At 36.3% G+C, this 27,410-nt stretch overlaps 2 protein-coding genes across 2 annotated transcripts; one reads left to right on the top strand and one right to left on the bottom strand.

Moving 5' to 3' along the window:
- Positions 1-6,840: 6,840 nt before the first annotated feature.
- On the top strand, positions 6,841-7,845 carry LOC110733963. Its single transcript, XM_021914030.1, has one exon. It carries the CDS (start codon positions 6,841-6,843, stop codon positions 7,843-7,845), a length of 1,005 nt encoding a protein of 334 aa, XP_021769722.1.
- Positions 7,846-15,484: 7,639 nt separating this feature from the next.
- On the bottom strand, positions 15,485-19,039 carry LOC110733850. The gene is made up of 3 exons (XM_021913926.1): positions 18,785-19,039; positions 18,625-18,698; positions 15,485-16,475 (listed from the first exon to the last, which is right to left on the bottom strand). Exons 1-3 carry the CDS (start codon positions 18,802-18,804, stop codon positions 15,799-15,801), a joined length of 771 nt encoding a protein of 256 aa, XP_021769618.1. The 5' UTR covers positions 18,805-19,039; the 3' UTR covers positions 15,485-15,798.
- Between the last annotated feature and the right edge of the window lie 8,371 nt (positions 19,040-27,410).

The raw sequence follows: 27,410 nt of genomic DNA, 5'->3' as shown, positions 1-27,410 counted from the left end.
ACGTGTAGTTATTGAATCTAATGATGCTGACTTTTATGAGGACAGGTTTCCTTTTAAATCTAGAAATAGTGGGGGTTCGTCCTCCTCTATTATTCCTGAAGTCAGGTCTAACTCACAAGACTTGAATGCTGAACCCGAACTAAGAAGGAGCAAACGGGCTAGAGTAGCAAAAAACTTTGGCTCGGACTTTGAGGTTCTCAATGTAGAGGAGGATCCATCTATCCTCCAAGAAGCTCTAGCTCCAGTTGATGCAGACTTATGGCAAGAAGCCGTAAATGACGAAATGGACTCACTCACTACTAGAAAACAGGTTGATTGCGACGGAAATTTTTTGTCAGAAACACCTTGTTTTCCGTCGCAAAACCCATTTGCGACGGAATTCCGTCGTAACTGGTTGTCTGAAAAGTTGTTGTCGGAAAAACACCCTTTTCCGACGGAATTTCCGTCGTAAATGGGTTTTCCGACGGAATTTCCGACGGATTTCAGTCCGCCGAGAACATTTTCAAGCACGGCAAAGTCCCTCGTAAAATTCGGACGGAATTGAATTCCGTCGTAAATGCCCGACGGAATTTGCGTCGGAAAATGCTTTAAAAAAAACAAAAAAAAAGCCACCGCCACGCTGTACCAGCCAACGCCACCGCAAGCCGTCACCCCTCACCACCTACCCCCACCTCACACAACCAGCAACTCACCAAGTCACCTAACCCACACCCAACCCCACCAACCGTATCACCACCCACACCAGAACCCTACCCACCAGCCACCTACACCAGATCCACCACCCCACTACCCACCTACAACCACCACCGCCACCTAACCATATTTACCACCCCACCACCCACCTAAAATCACCACAGCCACCACCAAAAATCACCGCAGCCACCACCAAAAATCATCACAATCCAGAATTGGCTAATCGAACTTGGCACTTAACTGAGTTGCCACCAGGTTGCAAAATAATTGGCTGCAAATGGGTCCTAAAAAGAAAGCTGAAAGTTGATGGCACCGTTGATAATTATAAAGCTCATTTGGTAGCTAAAGGCTATAGACAAAGGGAGAATGTTGATTTCTTTGATACTTATTCACTTATAACTAGAATAACTTCTATTAGAGTGCTAATGTCTCTTTCTTCTGTTTATAATCTTGTAGTACATCAGATGGATGTAAAGACTGCATTCTTGAATGGTGAATTGGAAGAAGAAATCTACATGGACCACCGGAGGGATTTGTCATCCCAGGAAAAGAGCATCTGGTATGTAAATTAGATAAGTCTCTTTATGGTCTCAAACAAGCACCTAAACAATGGCATGAAAAGTTTGATAACTTAGTCATCTCACATGGTTTTAAGATAAATGGTAGTGACAAATGCATAAATGTAAAATTTGAGAATGACATTTGCACTATAATTTGTTTGTATGTGGATGACTTGTTAATTTTTGGCTCGAATATTCACGTTGTGAATAATGTAAAGCTATTGTTGAATTCCGAGTTTGATATGAAAGATTTAGGAGAGACAAATGTAATCCTTGGAATTAAGATTACCAGGGCAGAATATGGAGTTTCTTTGGATCAATCTTATTACATTGAGAAAATCCTAAAGAAATATAGTTACTTTGACTGTAAACCTGCTAGTACACCTTATGATCCCAGTGTAAAATTATTTAAGAACACTGGTGATGCCGTTAGGCAATCTGATTATGCTAGCGTCATTGGCAGCCTTCGGTATGCCACTGATTGTACTAGACTCGACATTGCCTATGTCGTGGGATTTTTAGGTTGGTTTACTAGTTATCCTGGTAATGAGCATTGGCATACTATTGAAAGGGTCATGAGATACCTTAAGAGGACCATGAACCTAGGATTACATTATGAGAGGTTTCCAGCTGTACTAGAAGGCTATAGTGATGCTGACTGGAACACCTTGTCAGATGACTCTAAGGCTACTAGTGGATATATTTTCTTTATAGCCGATGGAGCTGTATCTTGGAAGTCTAAGAAACAAACTATTTTGGCTCAGTCCACCATGGAGTCAGAAATGATAGCACTAGCTACAACTAGTGAAGAAGCAGGTTGGTTAAGAGACCTGCTAGATGAAATTCCCTTGTGGGAAAAACCATTACCTGCTGTCTTGATCCATTGCGATAGTACCGCGGCTATTGCAAAAGTTCAAAACCGTTACTACAACGGTAAGAGACGAAAAATACGTCGCAAGCGCAGCACTGTAAGAGAATATCTCTCTATCGGAGCTATTAGAGTGGATCATGTACGCACTGAGAATAATTTGGTTGATCCTTTGACGAAAGGATTGGCTAGAGAGAAAGTCCATAATTTTTCTAAGAAAATGGGACTATTGCCATTAAAATGAGTCACACATAATGGTAACCCAACCTATAGACTGGAGATCCCAAGAAATAGGTTCAATGGGTTATAACAAGTTATGGAGTGACATGAGTTGATTATGTTCAAAAGACATAAATTCCTGAAGCGATCAAGGATGAGTTAATAGGAACTCTTAATGAAATCTATACTACATTTGGAGTGGAGCATCTAGCTACAGGAGTACTCTTGATAGATTCACCTATGTGAATGTGGAAGTTAGGCCGCTTCCTATGAAATGTGTGGCAGCATTTCTAGAGCGTTCACTATATTGGGATAGACGTGCATGACCATAATAGCACGGGTCTATAACAACACCAAGAATAGGTCGTTTGTGGTACGTTGTCAGTGATAGGGTTCAAAACTTCGAGTTACCCTTGTTAAATCTGAATCGTATCTACTAGGCAGAAGTTCAAGTTGAAAAACACTTCTGTTTACGCACAACCTATATATGTAAGGATTCTGCTCGAAATGTTTTCAAAAAATTCAAGTGGGGGATTGTTGGAACAAAGAGTGTTTGGGTGTGAATTTTGTGAAAAATCACAAAGTCCCACATTGGTGGGAAATGAGAGTCTTGCTCTCTTTATATAGAAGTGTGTAGTATACTTAGGTGTGGTCCAAGGGCTACCCACATTTTGTGGAGAGGGAAGACTTACCTACACCCAACACACGCGCGCCGAATCGAGCCAAGCCGGGCCGGGCTGGGTTGGGTCGGGTTTATTAAACAAGCTTAATTTTTGCACAGTTTTTGTACAAGGCCTAATTACGTGATTAGTGCCTTGATTTTTGCTAAACGTTTTTGACTGATTCTCTCCATAACCGTTTTATTCCAGATTTTATGTTCATTAAAATTTGACCGTTTTGAAGCCGTTTTAATTTGTTCCGTTTTCTGGCTTTATGGTGTGTTAATATCGCAAATTAAATTTTGACCGTTTTTTATTTTAATTTTCGGTTTTGCTAATTGCTAGTTATGGGCCGATTTAACGGCTGATTTATTTGGTTCCGTTATGTTGCCATTTTTTTTGCCTATAAAAGACCTTCTTGTTCACGGTTTTCATACACAGAAACAATTATCTCTTAATCTCTCTTCTTCTTAAACTATTCGAGCAGTTTCATTACATTTTTTTGGTGTTTAGTTGCCCGGTGGTTCAGTGCAAATCCACCGGTACTTTATAGTTTTGAGAGGCTGTTTTATCCTGGGGGACATCCGGATAGGTACGAGCTGCTTGCACAAACTCAAGGCAGTGCCGTGAATGTTCTAAAGAGAGCGACATAGTCCGCGACTCAGTCTCATTCCTGGTAACATCGTTCTTACTGTTTTTGTTTCTGCAGTTCAGTTTTCAACAAATACTTTCTCAATTTTTTAAATTATAAGGAGTACTATTTGGACTTTTACATAAAATCATTTGATTATTTTTTAAGAGATTGTGATATACACTAGGATACATAGTGTATCCATGAATATTTTGTCTCATTTTAACGATTGTGTTTTCATTTAATCATTAAACAAAGAAAAAAAAACAAACCTTAAATTAGTTGGTGATAAGTCGTGTTTTGTGTATATTATTTAGCTTGTTTTTAGTTGGTTTTATTAGTTTTGTTGAGTGTTTTAGTCCATTTTGGTGTAATTTGGTTTATTTTCGATGATTCGATGCTTTTATGGGTAGTTTCGTTGTTTTTGATGAATTTCAGGTGATTTATATGCAAATGGAGTATGGTTGGCTAATCTTGAGTATAATAATCATGGAGTATGAAAACTTATTGCTTAAGAATATCAAAACATGTGTTCGAGACGAACTTGAGTGAAAATGAAGCAAAACCTTGATGAAATACTTGACAAATATGACACCTGTTCACTATTATGCTCATAACTTTTGATATACAAATTATAATGGAGTGATTCAAATTGAATTGGAAAGTAGACTTGAATACCTTTCCAACAATATATTATACGCTTCAAACGGAGCTTCGGATACTAAGTTATGACTGATTTAAGATGAGTGATACGCGCAGCAGGGGAGGCACGTCCGTGCTTGGAAGTCAGAAGCTACCCAAGTTTATGCACGCAGGGATTCTTGTGCGCCAATCCTTTTGCCGATTTTCTTATCTTTTCTAGGCTTATATTTACACTAAGTGGTGTTTTATTATTTGATTAAGTTTTATTCTAGCATTTTATTTTGCGTTGTGAAGACTAGTTCTCTATTTTATTTTATTTTTCCTCTACTTTTGTAATTCAAGATTCAAGATTTATACTTTCCACCTTCAATTTAAATTCAAGATTTGGTATTTGCCTTTAATCTCTTGTTTCTTGATCATGTTTTCTTCAATTATTTTTGTTATTGTTTGCTTCAATATGTGTGAGTAGATTTCCTATTCCAAGATATAGGGTAGCCCAATTATGATTGATGCATGAATTAAATCTTTAAATTCTCTAATAACTCTTGAAAATGCTATGCTAAATTGATTGTGATCATGCCAATACTAGGTTAGACGTAATTTAGTATTGCGATTATTCCATTGTTTCTATCACAACGAGAGTTGGGTTTAAACGGATTTGAGTAGATCAATTTAGGGTTTGATATTCAACACGAGAGTAGTTGGGTTTGATAATTGGGAAGTTAGAGTAATGTGTTCAATGTCTCTAATATGCATGATACCATGAGAATAGGCTTGATTGTATGTTAGGGAAGCCATTGATACTCGAGAGAGGTCTTTGGTAATTATTAGGGTTTACTTTTCCCCGTTCAATTGGAATTGTATGTTAGGGGTAGAAATATAATTGCATCATTCGTAATTGTGGTGATACTTGATCTTGGATGTTTTAATTAATTGATTTCTTCATATTCTTTAGTTTAATTTCGATTTTTCCACACATTAGTTCCTTAATTATTCGATTATTATTGATTTCTGCTTGGTAGGAATTTGAGTCTATTTAATTATTTTTGAACCTTAGTCTCTTGGGATTCGACCCTTGCTTGCCGGTCTACATAGTAGTGGTTAGTTAGGTTATTTTTGTTAGGTATGCGACACGCCTTCCAAATTTTGGCGCCGTTGCCGGGGACTAACGGTTTCATTAGATTATTTGTGATTCGCTTCTGCTAGGCTTATTTTGTTGCTTCGCCTATTTTCTCTTGTGTTTTTGATACTCTTTCTCTAGTCTTCTTGTTGCATACCCACACGACGCTCAGGTTCAAAAGATCTAGTACCTTTTGATTCTGAAATCGAAGCAATCGCAAGAAGACGAGCAGGTAGAAGAAGAAGGAGAAATCAAACCAATAGAAACATGGTGGACCAACCAACGAAATCCCTTTTGGAGTACGGTATTCCTGATACGACTACCGGAATCCTTTCTAGCATCGTAAGGCCACCTGTGACGGCCCAACATTTCGAGCTCAAGCCGTAATTCATCCAGTTCATCTCCAATGCTTCATTCGCAGGGCTACCACATGATTGCCCGGTAAGTCATATTGATAGTTTTTTGGAGAAATGTGATACTATGAAGATGAATGGTGTTACAGATGATGCAATTAGACTACGCCTTTTCCCCTTCTCATTACGGGATAGGGCAAAGGAGTGGTTGAGAGATGAAGGCACTGGCTCGTTCGATACATGGGACAAGCTAGTGAAGGCCTTCTTAGTGAAGTTTTTGGGACATGAGAAGACTGTCAGGTTGAGGAACGAGTTATCCACCTTCCGACAGTCAGATGACGAGTCTCTCTATGAGGCTTGGAGAAGGTTTAAGCGCTTACAAAGACAATTCCCTTATCACGGTATCCCAGAGTGGCTGTTGATTCAAACCTTCTATAATGGCCTAACCCATGAGTTCCGAATCTACATTGATGCTGCATCAGGGGTTCTCTCTTGACAAAGAACCCAACTGAGGCAAAGGAGCTGATTGAGAAGATGGCGGCCAATGATAATTATCATCCAGGAGGTCGTCAGAATGTGAAAAAAGGAGGTAAGCTTGATGTAGATGCTTTGACTATGTTAGCCAGTTCTGTGCAGGAACTAACAAGCAGGTTTGATAAGTTCCAAGCTGGAACTTCTACTAGCCCACTGGAGGTTTGTCAAATGTGCAATGTTCAGGGCCACATCGCACCGGATTGCCCGCAGAATATGAGTGAGATGTCTATTGAACAAGCCAATGCTTTCTACTCTTCGAACCCCAAACAACCTTTTGATCCCTACTCCAATTCTTACAACGAAGGTTGGAAACAACATCCCAACTTCTCTTATAAGAACACCCAAGGACAACCGAATCCACCATCACAACCATCCCTATCCAACAACTACAATTCACCACCCGGCTTCCAACAAAGACCACCTATGAACCAACAACCAATGCAACTACTTCCCCAAAAATCTAGCCTTGAGTTGATGATGGAGAGCTTCATTACCACGACCAATAGTGCCATCCAACAACAAGGTAGCTCCATCCAACAGTTGCAAGCCTAGAGTAAGCTCATGGAAACCCAAGTAAGTCAGCTTTCACAACAGGTGTGTCGTTTATCAACTCTTCATGATCAAGCGAAGGTTCAAAAGGAACAATGTAATGCCGTTTTCTTGAGAAGAGATGAACCACCTCCGAGGCAAATAGATGAGAAGGTGTGCAGTGTGGAGTCTAGAGAAAATAAAAGGGGCAAAGATGTTCAAGGTCCCAAATATGTTGCTCCACCGGCTTATGAGGAACCGATGCCCTTCCCGCAAAGGTTGTCAAAAGCCGTACTCGATAGACATTTTGGGAAATACTGCGAAGCTCTTAAGAAGGTACACGCCTCTACTCCCTTTTCTGATCTTTTAATTCAAATGCCTCAATTTGCAAATTTTGTGAAGAATATTAAAGATCAACAAAAGGATAAGGAAGTAGTAAATAAGAAGGGCCCTACTCTCTTATATGATAAGCTACCACCTAAGCTGCATGATCCGGGTAGTTTCACTATTCCCTGCACGGTAAACGAGAAATTTTTCGATAGGGTTTTGTGCGATTTAGGTGCTAGTGTTAACTTAATGCATTATTCATTATATGAGAGTTTAGGCTTGCAAGGACTTAAACCTTCCCCTATCTCTCTTCAAATGGCTGATAGGACCTCTAGACTCCCTAAGGGTGTGGTTGAAGATGTATTAGTTAAGGTTGGTGAACTTGTTTTTCCTGTTGATTTTGTTGTTATGGACATGAAAGAAGACCATAAGATCCCGATTATATTTGGTCGTCCAATCCTTGCCACAAGTCAAGCTTTAATAGATGCTCCTAAAGGACAAGTGACCATTAGGGCCCAGGATAAACAAGTCATGTTCAAGCTCTTTGATGAACATAATTCTATATTTGACGGTGGTACTTGCTTAAGAATCGATGCTACTAACCCTTTGCTTGATAAGTATGTATTTGATAGAAATTTCGTGAGAAGCAAGGACAAAATTCCACCCGATGATGTTCTTGGCCACATGAAGGTGAGTTCGGACATAAGGTAGGTAAACAATAAAATGAAGGAGTCACTTGGAGGTAATCATTCCCATGGGCAACATTGCGGAGTTCCCCCTTCGTGTGGTGACCCCGGTTGAGCCAATGAGTATCACTACGGTCAAGCTAAAAACCTTATAAACAAGCGCTAAATGGGAGGCAACCCATTCTCGATCCTTTATTTTTCTTTTATTCTTTTTTATTTTATTTTATTTTTGATTCTTGATGTGGTTATTAGTGTTCTTTTTTTTTATTTTTTATTTTTTATTTTTCTCTATCTAAATAGGTGAAAAGAGCAAATTCTACGAAGATGGAGTCCACGAAATAAGGCACGTCTGTGCTTCCAACCTAGCACCGACCCGAGGTATGGTTTTCCCCCCACCCCTCCTGATCAGTAGGTTGTTTCCCCTTCCCCTTGTTCATTTACACTGTTATATGCATACATTGAGGACAATGTATGATTTAGCTTGGGGGAGGATTTACTTTTCACCATGTATATATTAGTTTTCTTCTAGTTTTTGGTTAGTTTATTTCTTTTTAGTGTTGATTGATATGCCATTACATGACTATGCTTCTATGATAATGATCATATATGTGTGCTTTGCGAAAAGAGTTTTTGAAAACCCATTCACTGAATTGCTTGGAATTGAGTTGGTTTGTGGCCAGGATGGTCTCCCCGCTCTACTTATGTGAATAGATTGTGTACCTGGTGAGATCTTTGAGCCATATTTGACTGATTGCACTCTATCTCAGTCGTGTTTCTTCATGTGTGATTAGTTGTCCTTCATATAATTAAATTCTTGGTCTTGCTCTTTGACTGTTTGAGACTTGAATGATGCATGTTGCGAAAAAATGATTGAAATTTCCTTGTAGAGAATAGAGCCTCCACATTTTAGGCCTACATATATTTTTTTTATTTTTCATTCACCCGTAGGTTGAGCCAATTTGAGCCGTGTCTTAACCCCTTCTTGATACCCTACATTTAAAGCCATAGAGCTATTTTCCTACGTTAATTTTGAAGGTGTTTTACACTTGTTAAAGCCCTATGAGTGATGTATAAAAAAAATAATAAAAAAAAGAGAAAAAGAGAAAGAAGGGAATTGATCTATTAGAAGGAAGGAAGGAAGAAGAGAAAAGAAAAGAAAGAAGAAAAAAAAAAGAGTTTTAAAAGTCTTCCTAATTCCTAATTTGCTATGAATCCCTTTCTTTATACAAAAGAAAAAAAATAATAAAAAAAAGGAAGAAAAAGTATGATTTAAAAAAAGAAAACAAAAGAAGGAAAAAGAAAGAAATAAAGGGACTATGCTTATTTTGTATGAAGTTGGAGGATATAAGGTTGGCTTGGACCCGACATTTGAATGTGTACTGGGATTAGGTTTTGTTATATTTTGAGCACCACATTCCCAAATTACGTTGTCCAACCCTTATTCACCGAGCTTACCTTTTATGGATTTCATGATTTTCGTAATTGCATCAATCATTAAAAGTGGAGAAAGTCACATGGCAAGCCTAAAGAGGCCGATTCATGTGAAGTTAATGTGCATTCTATGCTTAGGTTGAGTGATATCATATTTCACCCCGTAAACACATGAGCGTTTATTGTTTTTATTTTCACAACTAAAGTGAGAGCTATTCATGTTTGTGTGAGGTTGTATGGGGAGATGTGTGGTAAGATGTTTGTCGATTCCAAGTATATGAGGCTTATGGTGGTTTTTATGCATATTGACTCTTATTTTTGTTTTCCTCGTGATTTCAAATTGATGGCACATTGTGATGGTTTGAGAAGTTGTCTTTCTCCTCCCTTGTGATTTATGGTTAAATGCTTGAGGACAAGCATTAGTTTAGCTTGGGGGAGTTTGATAAGTCGTGTTTTAGTTGGTTTAGCTTGTTTTATGTTGGTTTTATTAGTTTAGCTTGGGGGAGTTTGATAAGTCGTGTTTTATGTTGGTTTTATGCATATTATTTAGCTTGTTTTTAGTTGGTTTTATTAGTTTTGTTGAGTGTTTTAGTCCATTTTGGTGTAATTTGGTTTAGTTTCGATGATTCGATGCTTTTATGGGTAGTTTCGTTGTTTTTGATGAATTTCAGGTGATTTATATGCAAATGAAGTATGGTTGGCTAATATTGAGTATAATAATCATGGATTATGAAAACATATTGCTTAATAATATCAAAACATGTGTTCGAGACGAACTTGAGTGAAAATGAAGCAAAACGTTGATGAAATACTTGACAAATATGATACATGTTCACTATTATGCTCATAACGTTTGATATACAAATGATAATGGAGTGATTCAAATTGAATTGGAAAGTAGACTTGAATACCTTTCCAACAATATATTACACGCCTCAAACGGAGCTCCGGATATGAAGTTATGACTGATTTAAGATGAGTGATACGCGCAGCAGGGGAGGCACGTCCGTGCCTGGAAGTCAGAAGCTACCCAAGTTTATGCACGCAGGGATTCTTGTGCGCCAATCCTTTTGCCGATTTTCTTATCTTTTCTAGGCTTATATTTATACTAAGTGGTGTTTTATTATTTGATTAAGTTTTATTCTAGCATTTTATTTTGCGTTGTGAAGAACTAGTTCTCTATTTTATTTTATTTTTCCTCTACTTTTGTAATTCAAGATTCAAGATTTATACTTTCCACTTTCAATTTAATTCAAGATTTGGTATTTTCCTTTAATCTCTTGTTTCTTGATCATGTTTTCTTCAATTATTTTTGTTATTGTTTCCTTCAATATGTGTGAGTAGATTTCCTATTCCAAGATCTAGGGTAGCCCAATTATGATTGATGCATGAATTAAATCTTTAAATTCTCTAATAACTCTTGCAATTGCTATGCTAAATTGATTGTGATCATGCCAATACTAGGTTATACGTAATTTAGTATTGCGATTATTCCATTGTTTCTATCACAACGAGAGTTTGGTTTAAACGGATTTGAGTAGATCAATTTAGGGTTTGATATTCAACACGAGAGTAGTTGGGTTTGATAATTGGGAAGTTAGAGTAATGTGTGCAATGTATCTAATATGCATGATACCATGAGAATAGGCTTGATTGTATGTTAGGGAGGCCATTGATACTCGAGAGAGGTCTTTGGTAATTATTAGGGTTTACTTTTCCCCGTTCAATTGGAATTGTATATTAGGGGTAGAAATATAATTGCATCATTCGCAATTGTGGTGATACTTGATCTTGGATGTTTTTAATTGATTTCTTCATATTCTTTAGTTTAATTTCGATTTTTCCACACATTAGTTCCTTAATTATTCGATTATTATTGATTTCTGCTTAGTAGGAATTTGAGTCTATTTAATTATTTTTGAACCTTAGTCTCTTGGGATTCGACCCTCGCTTGCCGGTCTTCATAGTAGTGGTTAGTTAGGTTATTTTTGTTAGGTACGCGACACGCCTACCAGTTGGGTGCATTGAATACCCATGTGTATATGAAAAATTTCATCATTTTTTGTGCTATATATGTAAGGAAACATAGTCATGTGAGATCTAGACTTTGTTCACTTTACTTAAAATGAGATGTTTTGATTTGAATTTTCTAAAGTTTGGTTTGGTCTAGATTTTTCAGATCTCATCTAATTTGATATAATTGTCTAATTTGACTAAATTTTACCTTAATTAAGTCAATATATTCGTATATAAGAAACATTATCAATTGAGATCTCAGTAGATTCGTCTCAACATCTAATTTTTTAAATATACTATTTCATTATATTTATAGTTACGAAATTAAAGATATATGACAACAATTGAACGGAATTAAGAAGATCTGATCTAGTCAGATTTGATATGATTTTAACAAGAATAAGTAATTAATTAAAATAAGTTGTAGACAACAAAACTCTAATTAGATTGGTCTCGACATATATTTTTCAAATATCAATTTTTTTTTATATATTTTTTTTTACTAAAGTATAATTAAAAATATTACTCCTTCATTTCATAATAATCGCAATGGTAGGGAGTGTACATAGTTTAAGAAAAATCTAGAATTGACTTGTAGGCTTCAATAAAATAATGCAAGTGGACAATTTTTTTATAATATAAAGTATAGTTAGTATGAGAGGGAAATAATAAAAAAGTAGTGTAATGGGGTTGGTCGAAGATAGAAATAATAAATTATTTGTGAAAGTAGGATGAGTAGGAGAGATAATTAATACTCCCTCCGTTCCCATATGTTTGCCACTTTTGATGAAAATTCACGGGAATTAAGGTAGAGGATGTGGAGTAATGAAAGTATATGAGAAAGTGAAATTCCTAACCAATAAAGTAATAAAAGTGCATGGAAAAGAGATATTCCCAATTCAAAAGGTAATTAAAGTACAATTGAGAGATTCAAGAGTGTAAAAAATTAAATTAGTCAAAAGTTGGAACAATTTTTATGGCAAATGTTTGGGTAAAATAGGAAGAAGACTTAATAAGGACAAAAAAATGAGGCTATAAAAGTTTTTTTTTTATGTACTTCCTCCATTAAATGTTATTTGCAACAAAGGGGGTCTACGTAGACTCCTAGGCAAAAGATGTTAAGCATTATTATTAAAAAATAAGGGCATGTACTTAGTATTAATCCAACCAAAAAAAAAAAAAAAAACACAATAAAACTAAACCACCCAGAACCACCACCCACGCCACCCAGAACCACCCACCTTTCAAACCCAAAACCACCACCGACGAACCCTGAACCACCAGCCACAAACCCAAAAGCCAGAACCCACGGACGAACACACCCACCACCGTGAACCCACAAACCCACGAACCTAAAACCACCAGCCACAAACCCAGACCCCATAAGCGAACACACCCACAACCGTGAACCCACAAACCGAAACCACCTAACCCACGGACCCCCCTAGACCTACGAACCCGAACCCAAGAAACCGAGACCCTCGCACCAAGACCCATACCAGACACACTAACCCAGAACCCACACCCACACCCACGAAACCGAGACCATTTCTCCATATCTGAAATTGGGTGTCTTTTTGCTTCAATTCATGAGAAGTGGTTGAAGGAGGAGAAAGAAAGTTAATGGGGAAGAGGATGAAAGATTATGGGGAAAAGGAAGAAGATGATTGAGGAGAGAGAAAGATAATGGAGAAGATGAAGAGATGAATATGGAGAAATTGATGATTATTGAAAGATAAAATAAGTTTAATTAGATTAGATTAGTTTTTAATCAATTATGTTTTATGTATGTAATTGATGTTATAAAGTTTTAAATAAGGGTATTTTTGTAATTTTATTTAAAAAATTACTAAAAATCGAAAGATTTGGGAATGTTGCAAATACTAGTTAGCACCCTTTTTTTTGGTAAATGTTGCAAATAATAGTTAACGGAGGTAGTATTTTAATAATTATGAAAATATGAAATGTGACAAGCGTATAGAGCCCCCCAAAATGGCAAAGTAACAAACATTCGGGGACGGAGGGAGTAAAATAATAGTGGATCCTTACCAAATAAGAAAGTGTTGCAGTTATTATGAAACGGACATAAAAGAAAAGTGTTGCGATTATTACGATACGGAGGGAGTAATAGCCAAAGCAATGAATTGGCAAGCTTGAAATCACAAGTGACACAATTTACAAAAATGAGGAAGAATTACATATATAAATTTATTTGGCAAATAAAATAAAATATATTTCACAGAGGCGCGTCTTGCCGTCTTATTTTGTTTACCTTATTTTATTTAATTTAGAAAAAGTAAGTTTAGATAAGACAATTACATTGTTCTAATAAGTAAAAATCAAATGAATTAAATACACTCTTAGGCCTTAGCTTGTAATTACAAAGATATACTTGTATTTTGCAAGATTAGGCTTACACTCAAGCTTAAGGTTCGTTGAAGATTCAGCTACATAGGGATGATATCAAGTACAAAGTAGCTATTAGGTTATTTTCAATTCCCTTTGTCAATTTTTTTCATACTTAAATGGATTCTATTTGTAAAACATTTTCTTCACTACGTTGGATCACGTAGGTATACACATGACATTAAGAAATAGTGTTGAGAGAAGACAATCCTAACTTTCATATATTTTTCCCTCTTCAAAGAATAATAAGGTGTTTAATGTGATTAGTTGATACTTGATAGTAGAGAATATGGAGGTACTCCGTATTAAAAAAGGATGTAAATTACTAAACATATTTTCATGTTGTCATACTTAGGGAATAAAAAAAAAGGAATTATAAATATTATTGTTGTGATGTTCCCTACCTTTATACACTTATTTAAAAGCAATCTCTCTTCTCAATACATGGATCCATTTTTTAATTCACTCCTTTATCCTTAATTCACTCTTTCATCCTCATCACATAAGCTCATTAAATATCTTCAAATAGTACACTCACATTGACTAACATTTATAATAACATAACATATACTACTAGAATGATAAATTAACATTGCATTTATAATAACTTTATTTTTAGGAGCCTAAGTTTATATTAGCACAAGGCCCTAAATAGTTTAAAACGATCCTAGATGTCCTTGTGAGCTTTTAAGGCGACAAGTTGTGATAGTGGTATTATTAGGGTTTGAATGCAAAAATGTACTTAGTATGTTCTAGAAGTTTTCTTTCTTGTATAGCTTGGTGTCCAATCTATATGGAGTTTACCCTAAATTAAGATTAGAGTTTTAACATATACGAGTTGATAAGTAGTACGAGTATATGCTCAATCTCTTTATTTTTTCATTTTTTCATTTTATTTATTTTTATTTTTTTGACAAAGAGATTATTTAATTAAAAGACATGATTACAACCTAGACTAAGTAAAAGAAAGTTAAAAGCAACACACACTTAGAACTAGCTCGTACAAACCAAACTGAAACAAAGCAATAAAAGTTGGTAAATTGCGGCTTTTGCACTTGATGGAGCCCTGATTGTTGGATGAAATTCACAAACAGTAGCGGTAAAACAATCAAAACACACTATTCATGTGCTATGCATTGACATCAGCCCATAACACCTGTTGGCTGCATTGTTGTAGGAGTAGTCTAAAAGTTCGGGGTAGAATACTTGAAAAGGAACCATTATAGACCAATAGAGCTTGACAAAACATGGGAGTAGTAAAAGGAACGAAAATCCATGGCCTGATTGAGTAACACTTATCATTTACTTATTTGGCTTTGATACTAATCATTTACAAAAACAATAAATTTTAATTTGAACAAAATGTAATAAAACAAAGGAAACAAGCAAACAACGTTGGATGAAAACTTTGAAAGATACACCTAGCTAGTAAGTAGTATTATATACTACCATTAGTAGCTAAAAATAATTTGAAATGTAATCTAAAGATATTATTTATAAATTGTGAACTGTCAACACTTTCTAAGGCAGAAATACTTTGAGAACATTGGCTTTATTAAAGCCTATGTTGCCCACTAATTTTAGCTTTTGCAAGTCCTTATCATGAATTGGATACGGCAGCATTATGAAACACGTGCACTATTAGCTGAATCTCTATACTATGAACAAGTTCTAGTTAATTATTTGAATTAATTTTACCTTCCTCCCATTTCGACTACGAGGGTGGGATAATGTAATAATTGTAAATTTGAATTTGTAAATATTCTTTGTAGTCGTTTGTACATTATATAGATATTGAAGGCGATACAACATTCATGGATTGTAACTTCTGTCAACAAAAATCACAGGAAAACCAAATGCATCGTCCACATCAAGTAAAAGTGTAGCACATCGGTTTTCATTAAACAAACTAGACAGATCACAAACATTACAAAATGTCATCAACTTACAACAGTCATTATGACTGATGCCAACTGAGCTGATGTCCAGCAAATCATTAGTGCTCAAGATTTTGCACTCCGACACTATTAGCACGGTATCAAGTTTAATTTGAGAATTTAAACAGCGTTATTAAATTAAATAAACGAATCCCGTGTTAAAGACAACCACGATAAGCAGCAGTGCACTAGCTGACAAGTGGAGCTGGAAGTTGTGGGTTTAGTACCTGAAGAGCACCAATTGCTAGCCGCCTCGTTAGGTCCTCAACCTCCAACTTCATGACATCCTTCCTCATGCCAATATCAGCTGCAACTCTGCTTGTGCAGTATACACCCACGGCCATTGCAGCCATTCCATAGGGGCTGGCAGTTAAAAAACGCAATGGTGTTGAAAGAACAGCTGCGAGTGGGCCCCCGATAAGTGACACTGCTTGCCCGCTTTGGCCCATCGTCACTTGGTCAATGACAACAAGCCCTGTTTTGCAATATATAGCAAAATCCTCACAGTTATTCTTGAAGACATTGTAAAAGCCAAAGCCATTGTCAAGTAGGTATTTTGCTCGATGCACCACAGTTTCATCGGGATCTGACGCAGCAAGAGTGCATGTCCCGCCACGCATTTTAGCAACAAAAAGGGTGGCTTTGACATCGTATTCAAAGCGATACAAGATGCCACCCGCAAGGAAGCAATCTAAACATGATGAGACAACCCCATGGCCTTCTTCGGGAGGAATACAAGTAGGGCATGGTACATGCGTTCGAGTAGGTCCTGAGCTTACTAACAGAACATCCAAAACAGTCCCTGTTCCTACTTCTTGACCGCGCCTAGTGAAGTGGATCACTTTATTATCCCCAACAAAAATACCTACATTGATTAGTAAAAGAAATAAGTATTAGAAGTCAAAATCTCTACTAATAAGAGAAGTAAATAGATTTCAAAGGCCGTTACAAGATGGCCTGACCTTGAAGTTATGGCACCTTAAATATTCAACGCACATAATTAAGGACCACTTCTTGACACACGCAAGCCAAAAAATGAAAAATAAAAAAGAAAATAACACTAGGCCCCAAATTAAGTTGATCAAAAGTGCTGTCATGCCTGCTAAATCATTTTCTTTTTCCCTCATTGAAGAATATCGAATCAAATAGACATGATCTTATCAGTCAGTTAATCAATTGATTGAACTCATTGAAGTTTCTAAGGGTAAGTTAATATATACACTCAATTAATCCTTATACAATGCGCATAAGTTTAACCCTAATATAATATCAATTTCAACCTCTCAGGCTTCTAGACATTAACTCACAAATTTCAAAGTACATTATAAAGCCCATGGTGGCGCTATTTCATTCAAGGCTCAAACAAAACTTTCAGATGCTTAATTGGTCTGCCAGAGATGCCAAATAACAATTCCGTAACTAATAAACAATGAAAAATACTTCGTAGTTAACATGAAACAGGGCCATAGCCACTCAAATCTGCAATTCTGCGAGAGCCTGAGACCTTAATCTCAGCAATAGCTACAATTTCTACAAACTAAATTCACATACTATGCTCTTACTAAGTAAGTATTACAAACAACATACACCAGTCACACAAACTTGTAAGTTATTGCACAAACCTGATCACCATAAACACTGAAAGCCAGGGCATACTGAAAAGGGACTGTTGGGACAACCTCAAAAGAAAGGCAGCTCAATTGTCTTCATCAAGTCTGTAACATAGAGATAACACGTGTATACTAGCTAGACAAAACATGGAACTGGAAGCATACTGCCCACATGACTAACACTTCAATGACTATGCCCATTCCATTATTACTAAGCGTGTCAGTACTTGTCCAGTACAAGAGCCAATTTTCACTTACTCCCTTTCTCTCAAATGTACATGGACAACCAGCACATGAACATGTGCGAATTTGATGATATTAACAACGGCGTGGAGCCATCACATTCGCACACAGGGAAAGCTTATTCATTCCTAACCACTACTAACAAAACATTTTCCTAACAACACATTAAGAAAACCAAAAATAACATCCTTATGAAAAAGATTGGTGGATATGCATTTTTAGTGTCCTAATGTTTGATGGACAGGTTTCATGTCTAAATCAAAATACAAGAACTACCTCTAACAATAGAGAAGGGACATTGATAGGCATCATAAATATAGTATTCCAAATCAGAGGCAACCAAGTTACCACGATGACTCCCAAGTTCCAACCAACTAGAATCCACTATAATGTCTCACCAATCTAACCTAAAATACAATCCATTTAATAGTGACCTGTAAAAGACAAAAATGTTCAGAAGTGGCAGCATTGAAAGAGCCAAGGAAAACGGATACTAGAATCGGAAATGACTCTAGAATGGGATAAAAATCAACCTTCCATTCTAGATATTAGACCAAGGGTGAAATGTCCACATTTTAACACCATAATAAGGATACCACAATCTAATAGTTGGCATCATTACCAGCCCCAACTCATATTCAGTCACAATGTTTACCATTTGGGAATTCAAACATGAAAATTAAATCAAAAATCCCAATAACTATATACCAAAGGCACTTTCATTTCCTATAATGATTAAAGCAGGTCTAATTTCTTCAATCACTTTAGTTCTTGACTTTCAATTGCAAGATCCACTTCATCTTGATCGACGAGCATGTTGGACAAGGGACTAGACCCTAACAGCAACTTCAGAAAACCACCCTTCACATCCTCACTCAATAGTCATTAATAAATTCCCTACAATACTTTACTTTGTATTTCCCTTTGATCAAATATACCTTTAAGCAAATAATTCAAATTTCATGAAAATCTCACATAATTAGACCAACAATCAAATTCAATAATTAACCCTTCAACTCAAAAACCCACAAACCTTATCTAATTTCATAAAATACCAAACATCAAATTAAGATGAACATAAACAAACACCCAAAAAAAAAAAAAAAAACCCTCATAATTCTAAAATAAAACAATCAAATTAAATACAATAAAAGAAATTACCATGATGGGCATAAATATAAGCGGTCCTCCAAGAATAGATGTGATCCCCAGATTTAAGACTGTTTCGATCAACCCTGAAATGGAAATTGCATAATTAGACAAATAAAAATTGGAAACTTTGATAAAATTAGAAATTGGGTAAAAAATTGATTGAACAAACCTGTTAGAAAGTAGACCCATTTTCAAAATCTCTTTTCTTGGTTCTCTGGGAAAGTTCCTTAGTGAGTAAGCAAAGACGGTTAGAAGGGTATATAGGAATTTGATTATGACGGTGCGGTGGAGGTTAAGCAACGCTAAGCGAGGTGTTCAATCTTCATTAAATTACCATTATCTCTTTTGTGTTCCTATTGTCATATTGATGTCGTTTTGAAACTCTTTATTTTATTCTTTCTTATTTTTTGAAAAGTTATTATATCTTAATTATCTATTTCTCTTTTTTAGCAAGATTTTAATATTTCATTACAATACATCAACGCATTTTCTGTATCACACACTAGACAAGTAACCCTTGAATGACCCCTGACCGACCAAGTAATCTCTGACCGATCAAGTGACCCTTAATTCCTACCCCGATAACCTCTGACCAATCAACTAACATTTGACTAAGTAACTCCAACCAAATAAGTAACCCTTGACTAAGTAACCCCGACCATGATAAAACTTTGTGCATCATATAGTGCATTACTATTATGTGAACATCGACTTTTTCCTAACTTGAAAAAAAAACACTAATTTAACGGGCAGCCTGGCTCTATATCACTCTATATCACTGAGTTCACCTCCTGCGCTGCGAGATGGTCCTGTGACCCCGAATACTTCGGCGACTCCGACACCTTCATTATTGAGGACCCGAGGCACCAACTTATTCTTCCCTCTATGGATCAGAGAAGAAAGATTGAATTCAAATATAATAGTACGGATTCACCACGTGGTACTAATATTTGAAATCTGTTACAAAGAAGATCGAATGAAAAAGAGAAGGAAGGTTTTAAAGTTCTCGTGTAGGAGCTCCTTCTTCTAAGTCTGATGTTCTGGTCGTTCTTAACTATTTTCATTACACTCCGTTAAAAAAAAAAAAAGATCAGCCTTATATATATATGCGCAATAAGTATGTTAACTAATTAAATGATGGACAACGACACCAATCTTCTCTTCCAACTAGTAGCAAATCACTTATTCCTCACTCAATTCGAGGCATTCTGAGCTAAAATAATTAATTTTCGTCATTAATATAATTTAGGAAAAATACACTTTAATAATTCCAATTTACTTTGAATAATCGCAACTATCGATTATTCTACAATAATCCCCAACTTTCATCTCAATTTTCTATCTTTAATCCCAAAAACCGATTACTTGTTAAGAAGGGTTTTTTTTTTAAAAAAAATCTTAATATGCCACGTGTCATGCATTAATTGGTAAAAAAAATCAAGTTTTTTTTAAAAAGAAAATCTTAATATGCCACGTGTCACGCATTAATTGGTCCAAAAAAAAACAAAATTCAAGTTTTAAAAATACTCAGCCCGCCACGCCCACTCCCAACTTCGACCACTAGAGTTCACTCCTTCCCCAGCCGCATCCCTAACCCCACCGGAAACCACCCCTCTCTCCTCCACCTTCTCCAACCCCAAACGCACCTTCTCCAGCCTCAAATGCCACCTCCACCTCCTGCCGCAACCCTAAACCACAACCTTCTCCTGCTAGTCAAGCTGGAATCGACTCCCACTACCAGACGCACCCCTGAAACCGGCCAAAACATCTAACCCTTTCCCATGAAACCGCCACTACCCCCGTAAAACCGCCATTAACGGTTTGGAGTTATGGGCGGTTTTGGGGGCTGGGGGTGGTTTCACGGGCAAAGGGTTAGGTTTTTTGGCCGGTTTTGGGGGTACAACTAGGAGTGGGAGTCGTTTCCGGCTTGGGTGGCTGGAAAAGGTGGTGGTTTAGGGTTGCGGCAGGAGGTGGAGGTTAGGGCTGGAGAATGTGGCTGTCTGATTTTTATTTTTTATTTTTTTTGGTTTGTTGTTTTTTAAAAAAAATTGAACCACTCACACGCTGACATGTGTCAAACAACCTACAATAATCGGTTGTTGACTTTTGTTGACCAGTTTGGGATTGAAGAAAGAAAACATAGGTAAAAGTTGGGATTATTCAAAGTAAATTGGGCAAAAAATCGGGATTATTAAAGTGTATTTTTTCTTTAACTTATTATAATTAGCAAATCACTATATTTCATATTACATGAGTTCAATGTTAGCTTTTTATAAAAAAATAGTTTAGTTAGTAGATTTAAGTATATAATTTATAATTCAATTATGGGTAATGCTATATGCAGCCGTAAGGGCTGCATATAAGCATTTAATATACTTCATTTTTTAGTATTAAGTTGGGAAATTATCAACAGTTCACGATTAAATCGGTGTAATAAATGTTTATTTATTGTTTATTCTTTCTACTTTTAGCTTCTTATATGCAGCCCTTAGGGCTGTATATATCTTTTTTCTTCAATTATTAATATTGCAGCACAATTTTATTTTATTTTTGAAAAAGGTAAAAAAATTTAAAAATCACAAAAAATGTACAACCAAACAAGGCTACAGCCACCAGCCTATAAAACAAGAGCCAAACCGGCTACAAAAACAACCAAACCAAAAATAAATAACAACAAACACAAAGTTATACATTCAAGCACTTTAACCACTCTCTATTCTATCTGCTTTTCCTCCTTGGCATAATCCGATTGATTCTCTGGTATACCTCCCACACTAACTTCTTCATAACCATTTGAGGATGGACTCTACAGACAAAGGTCCCAAACTGCCTTATTCCTCTGCTGCCAAATACTGTACAGGATCCCAGCATAGCAACTCTGCACAACTTGTCTTCTGGACTTGCCCTTTATAGTAATCAAACTAGTGATGCAATCTTCCAGGGTGTTAGGACAACACTTAACACCTTTAATTCCATCAACAATATCACAACACACGTTACTATACTAACAATCAAAGAATAAGTGTTCAACAACTTCATCATTTTCCCCACATAAAGGATAGGTACTCTCACTGATAATACCCAACTTTGCCAAATTCATTCTGACTCTAATTCTTTTCCACACTATCAGCCAAGAGGTGAAACTAGTATTGGAATATTTCAACTTATTCCAGACCCAGTTACACTAAGGAACTTTAGAATGATCATCTATTAGCCAATTATACTAACTAGCCACAGTGTATCCCTTCACATTTGCATTCCACTTGCTTCATGTAAAACCATATTTGAAGATCTCTTTAACCTTCCATAACTGTTTCCAACTCCAACTAGCAGAAGCAAGGCAGGAAGCTCTTTTAAATTCCAGTTCCTTCCTTTTATGTACAGGTGATTAACCCATTTTAACTAAAGACTATCCTGCTTGCTTGCAATATTCCAGACTTGCTTACCAAGAGCAGCAAGATTCCATAAGTGACAATCATGCACACCCAAACCCCCTTGCCTCTTACTTCTGCAAACAATACCCCAAGCAATGAGAGGGACTTTATTAGAGATAGCTTTTCCATCCTAATAAAATTCCTGAAACTGCAACTATTCCATTAATTACACTCTTGGGCAAAATAAAAATAGAAGCCCGATAAGAATGCAAGGTGAGAAGAACAGAATTCACAAGATGAGCCCTTCTTGCATATGACAAAAATCTAGTGCCCCAGAATCTGATTCTGGCTGTAATTTTGTCAATGAGACAATGACATTCAGTTAATTAAGTTTTTTAAAACTCACATTCACTCCCAAATACTTAAAAGGTAAGAAATCTTCCTTAAATCCAGATTTGCTATTAATCTCCCTTTTATCCTCATAACTCATATTGCAGCAATAGATATTAGACTTCCCACTGTTAGTCACTAGAATAGAAGCAGCAGTAAAAGTGGCTATACTTCTCAAAATAAGCTCCACTAAATATTTCTCTTTGCTAAACAAAATTAGATCATCAAAAAACAACAAATGATTGAGCTTAAGTTGCCTGCATTTAGTGTGATACTTAAATCTTCTGTCATCAGCAACACAACTCAAGATTCTAGACAAATAATCCATACATATCACAAAGAAGAGTGGGAATATTGGGTCACCCTGTCTTAACCCCCCTTTTTTCCTTGAAAGAAACCTTCTAGCCCACCATCAATATTAAGAGAAAAAGAAGCAGAAGTCACATAAACCATTACTAGCTCAATAAACTTCTTAGGAAGCTTAAGGGATCCCAACATTTCCTTTAAGAAATCCCACTTGACTGAGTTATATGCCTTTCTTATATCAGCTTTCAACAAACAACCACTAGGAGCATTCTTCCTACCATAATGAGCAACCAAATCTTAAATAATATAAATATTGTGAATAATCTTTCTGTTCTCTACAAAGCTTGTTTGAGTTTGAGAAATGAGACCAGGTAAACAGTCTTCAATCTTGAGCATATGATTTTATTTATACACTTATAGACCACATTATAGCATGCACAATGGATCTTAAGTCTATAACAGAACTAGGCTGCTCCACCTTGGGAATCAGAGTTGAAGTAGTATAATTCATCTCTTTCAGCAATTTGCCATTTTCAAAGAAGCTGGAAACAACATCCATGAATTCATCACCAATCACAGGCCAAACCTTCTTGAAAAAATAACTCGAGTAACCATCAGGACCAGGAGCTTTGTCATTGTTAATCTCTTTCCTAGAAAAAGGAGAACACAAAAAATAGCTTGCTCCTCTGTAATGACATTCCCTTTCTGAACTATCTCCTCACTTACATTCACCCTATCACAAAATTCATATCCAAATAGGCTCTTATAATACCCCACAAATGCTTGAATTATATCTTCATGAGTTTTACAGTCCTTGCCTATCTTATCCTTAATACTCACAACCTCCTTATGAATTTCATCAATTTAATGTTCCTATGAAAGAAAGTTGTATTGTCATCCCCCACCTCTAGCCAATGAATCTTAGCTCTTTGCTGCAAAGAAGAAAAATACCGCTTCCTTACCTTCCTAAACTCAACAAGAGTAGTGATTTCAGCATTCCTAACCTCAACATTCTCAGGATCTTGCTGAAGTTTACTTTGTAGTTCCTTAATCTCATCCATAATTTAATCTCACATATTGAACTTCAATATCAGTACAACTTCTGGTGAGTTTTTAGAAACATGCTTTAACTTTCTTAACCTAACATCCATCCTATACATAGGAATACCATCCACCCTGCAGCCCCAAACTTCTTTCACTACATCCAGAAAATTCTCATGATCTGCACACATATTCATGAACCTAAAAGTAAACTTCTTAGGCTTCACCTGATCAACAAGTTAAATCAAAGTAGGACAATGATCAAACCATTGCTCAGGCATGTAATGCACAAAAGAATTGGGGAAACTGAATAGCCCACTTGATCCGGATATTGATGAGAACTTTGAGAGTTTGTTAAATCTTTATAAGGAAAACCTAAACTTGAACATTAACTCATTAGAAGCTACAAATTGGAAGTTCTTGGACGGTTCAAGCAAAGAAACTTGGTGTATAGTACAAGCTTAAGTTCCAGATCACTCTACTTACTCTACTTAGTGGTTTTTAATTAGTTTTTGCTCGCAAGTTTTTACCTTTCACTTGAAAGGGTTTTTCTTAGTTTAAGCACTTAGGATTAATTTTTTTTATTTAAGAATTATAGACTAAGTAGAATTAGAATTAGTTTCCTAATCTAAGTAGAATTAGTTTTCCTATTCTATTTGGGTTACTTGGGGCTAAAGGCTAGGGACTTGTCCTAGTCCTATTAGACTTAGAATTAGTTAGTTTTTAGTCTATAAATAGTTGTAATTTTATAAATTTTAGATATAGAATTTTTCAGATTATTAAATCAAAGTATTTGTTTGTTTTGCAACCAAAACATTCGTTTCTTGAAACCGGTGATTAAGTTCTTTAAGCTTTGTTTAAGTTGATTAATTAAAGGGTGGCGTAACCTTAACTTAATTAATCTACTTGTATTCTTGTTTAATTCTCGGTGGACGAATCCTATAGAGAATTAGGCTTGAATTATCCTTGTGTGTGTTTAAACCTCCTAAGCATACGCATCATATTGGTATCAGAGCACAGGTTCAGTAAAATATAAACTTGGAACTTTATACTTGGAATTTTTGAGTGATTTGTTTTGTGTTGGACTCCAAAATTGTCCAGCTACCACTTCATAAAATTTCGAAATTTTTGGATAAGTAATGAGTTCTACACAACCTCAAACTTTTGGTGTTGCTGCACTGATTTGCGGTTGAGAACACGATTTTGTTTTGCTTCATTATTCATCCAAGATTCGATATTTTAATCAAGATTTTTGGATAAAATAACTGTGTTTGTATAGAAATCACGAGTGATGAATAGAGACCAGTAGTTCCAAGGAATTTAACCTTAGAACAAGCATAAAACCTTTGAAGAGATCGACAGATAACCAAATTGGTAGCAAGGTTGGATACGGTACTAAGGAGACTTGATGTTCGTGACAAATCTTCTTCAAAGAAGGGTAGTTCTGACTCTAATCTAGACTCAAGTGATGAGGGGAGTTCAAGAAGGAGAAAGCCTAGAAAACCAAGGAAAGACTACTCATCAAGTGATAAATCTCCAAGACCTAGAAGGAGAGATAAGCGCAAGGATGATGATGAAAGCTAGAGATTAGATCTTCCAGATTTCCATGGTAGTCTAATTAAGCCCGAAAAGTATCTTGAGTGGGTAAGGAGAGCTAAAACCCTATTTAATTTCAAGGACTATGATGAGAGAAAAAGATGCAAGGTGTCTGAATGCAAGTTGGTTGGCTATATGCAAGCTTGAGGTATGGTAACTTGAAAAAGAAAAGGGAAAAAGAAGGTAGGGATAGGATTCGAACATGGAGTCAACTTAAGAAGCACATGAAGAATAAATTTGTTCCTGAAGACTATGTGCAAGAGCTCTACATAACGATGCAAACTTTCAAGCAAGGTACATCTAGTGTTGAATCTTTTTTTACTGAATTTGAAAGATTTGATATGCTTTGTGATTTAGATGAAAGGTAAGAGCATAAAGTAGCTAGGTTTATTGCTGGATTGAATGAAGATATTGCGAAAAAGGTTGAGATAAAACCATATTGGAACTATGATGATATGTGTAAGGTTTCCATTCGAACTGAAAAGCAATTAAAAGGGAAGAAGGGGTTGTACACTAAGGGGGATTCTAAGACTTTTGAAAAGCAAAATTTCAGTAAGTTTAATGCTAGCAATTCATCTACTTCCAAGCAAGATAAACCTAAGTTCGAACCTAACATGAAGCTTAAAGGTGAGGAAAAGAGGAAGTGTTTCAAGTGTGGGTGCTATGGTCACATATCAAGCACTTGTCCATCAAAAAGGGTGATGACTGCATATGAGTGGGAACAAGAGCAAGTGTTGCGTGAGAATGCTCGTGACTATGAGGAAAAAAAGGAGCAAGAAAACGATGAAGAAGAGGAAGAACATGTGAGTGAAGTAGAGCCCAAGACACATGGTAAAAACTTGGTTTTGAGAAGAGCACTACACTCCCAAACCGTACCTATGGAGAACAATCAAAGAGAGAATTTTTTTCTTAAAAGGTGCAAAGTGAGAGAGATTGTGTGACATGATCATTGATTCAGGGAGTTGCACTAATGTGGTGTCTACTACTCTAATTGATAGATTGAAGAATCCTATAACCGATCATCCTCAACCATACAAGCTCCATTGGCTAAGCAACACTAGTGATGTGGAGGTAACAAAACAAGCCTTGATTTCTTTTTCTATTGGCAAATTTAATGATCAAGTGCTTTGTGATGTTTGTCCAATGGATGCATGCCACTTATTACTAAGAAGACCTTGACAATTTGATAGATTTGTGAAGTATGATGGTAGAACTAATGTGTATGTTGTTAAAAAGGGAGAAAAATACAAACCAATTGCTTTGAAACCCTTAATTTCAAATATACCAAAGGTCACTTCTAATTCAAAAGGCTTATTGATGATTAATGAGAAAGAATTTGATAAAGCAGTGGCGCAAGAAGGTTCTTTTTATGTGTTGGTTTCAAAGGAAATTAAAGAATAAATAATTGTGCAAGCACCTTCAGTTTTAGAGCCTATTTTGCGTGAGTTCGATGATGTGTTTCCGGATGAATTACCACCTGGTTTGCCTCCAATTCGTGGTATTGAACATCAAATTGATTTAATTCCGGAAGCTCCTTTACCAAACAAAGCTGCTTATAGAAGTAGTCTTGAAGAGACTAAGGAGATGCAAAGGCAAATTGAAGAACTCATGGTGAGGGGTTATGTGCGTGAGAATATTAGTCCTTGTGCGATGCCTACATTACTTGTTCCTAAGAAAGATGGGAGTTGGCGCATGTGCATAGATAGTAAGAGTGTGAACAACATCACAATCAAAGACAGATTTCCTATTCCAAGGTGTTTAGGGTAAAAATTACCCTAGACACGTGGCCCAATGAGGGCATGACACGTGTCACCTCCCTATAGCACCATGGGCATCCAACCAGAGGGTGCCACGTGTCATTGTACCCCCAATGGGGGAGCAGATCTTCATCTGCTATAAATAGAGGAATCATCCTCATTTATTGGTATTCATAAATACCGACACCAAACCCGAGCAATATTAATTGCGAAATCTCCCGGAATCCGAGAGAGATACCCGTTTACTTCCCGCACGTAATCTCATCCGGAATCATACTAACTTGATCTTCGGAGGCGGAACTCCACCCAACCGGAGTTTCGTGGTTTTGCA

Source organism: Chenopodium quinoa, unplaced genomic scaffold (assembly GCF_001683475.1).
Source record: "Chenopodium quinoa cultivar QQ74 unplaced genomic scaffold, ASM168347v1, whole genome shotgun sequence".
NCBI lineage: Eukaryota > Viridiplantae > Streptophyta > Magnoliopsida > Caryophyllales > Amaranthaceae > Chenopodium > Chenopodium quinoa.
Note: the sequence above shows the minus strand (reverse complement) of the source record. Positions and strands in the feature narration are given on the sequence as shown.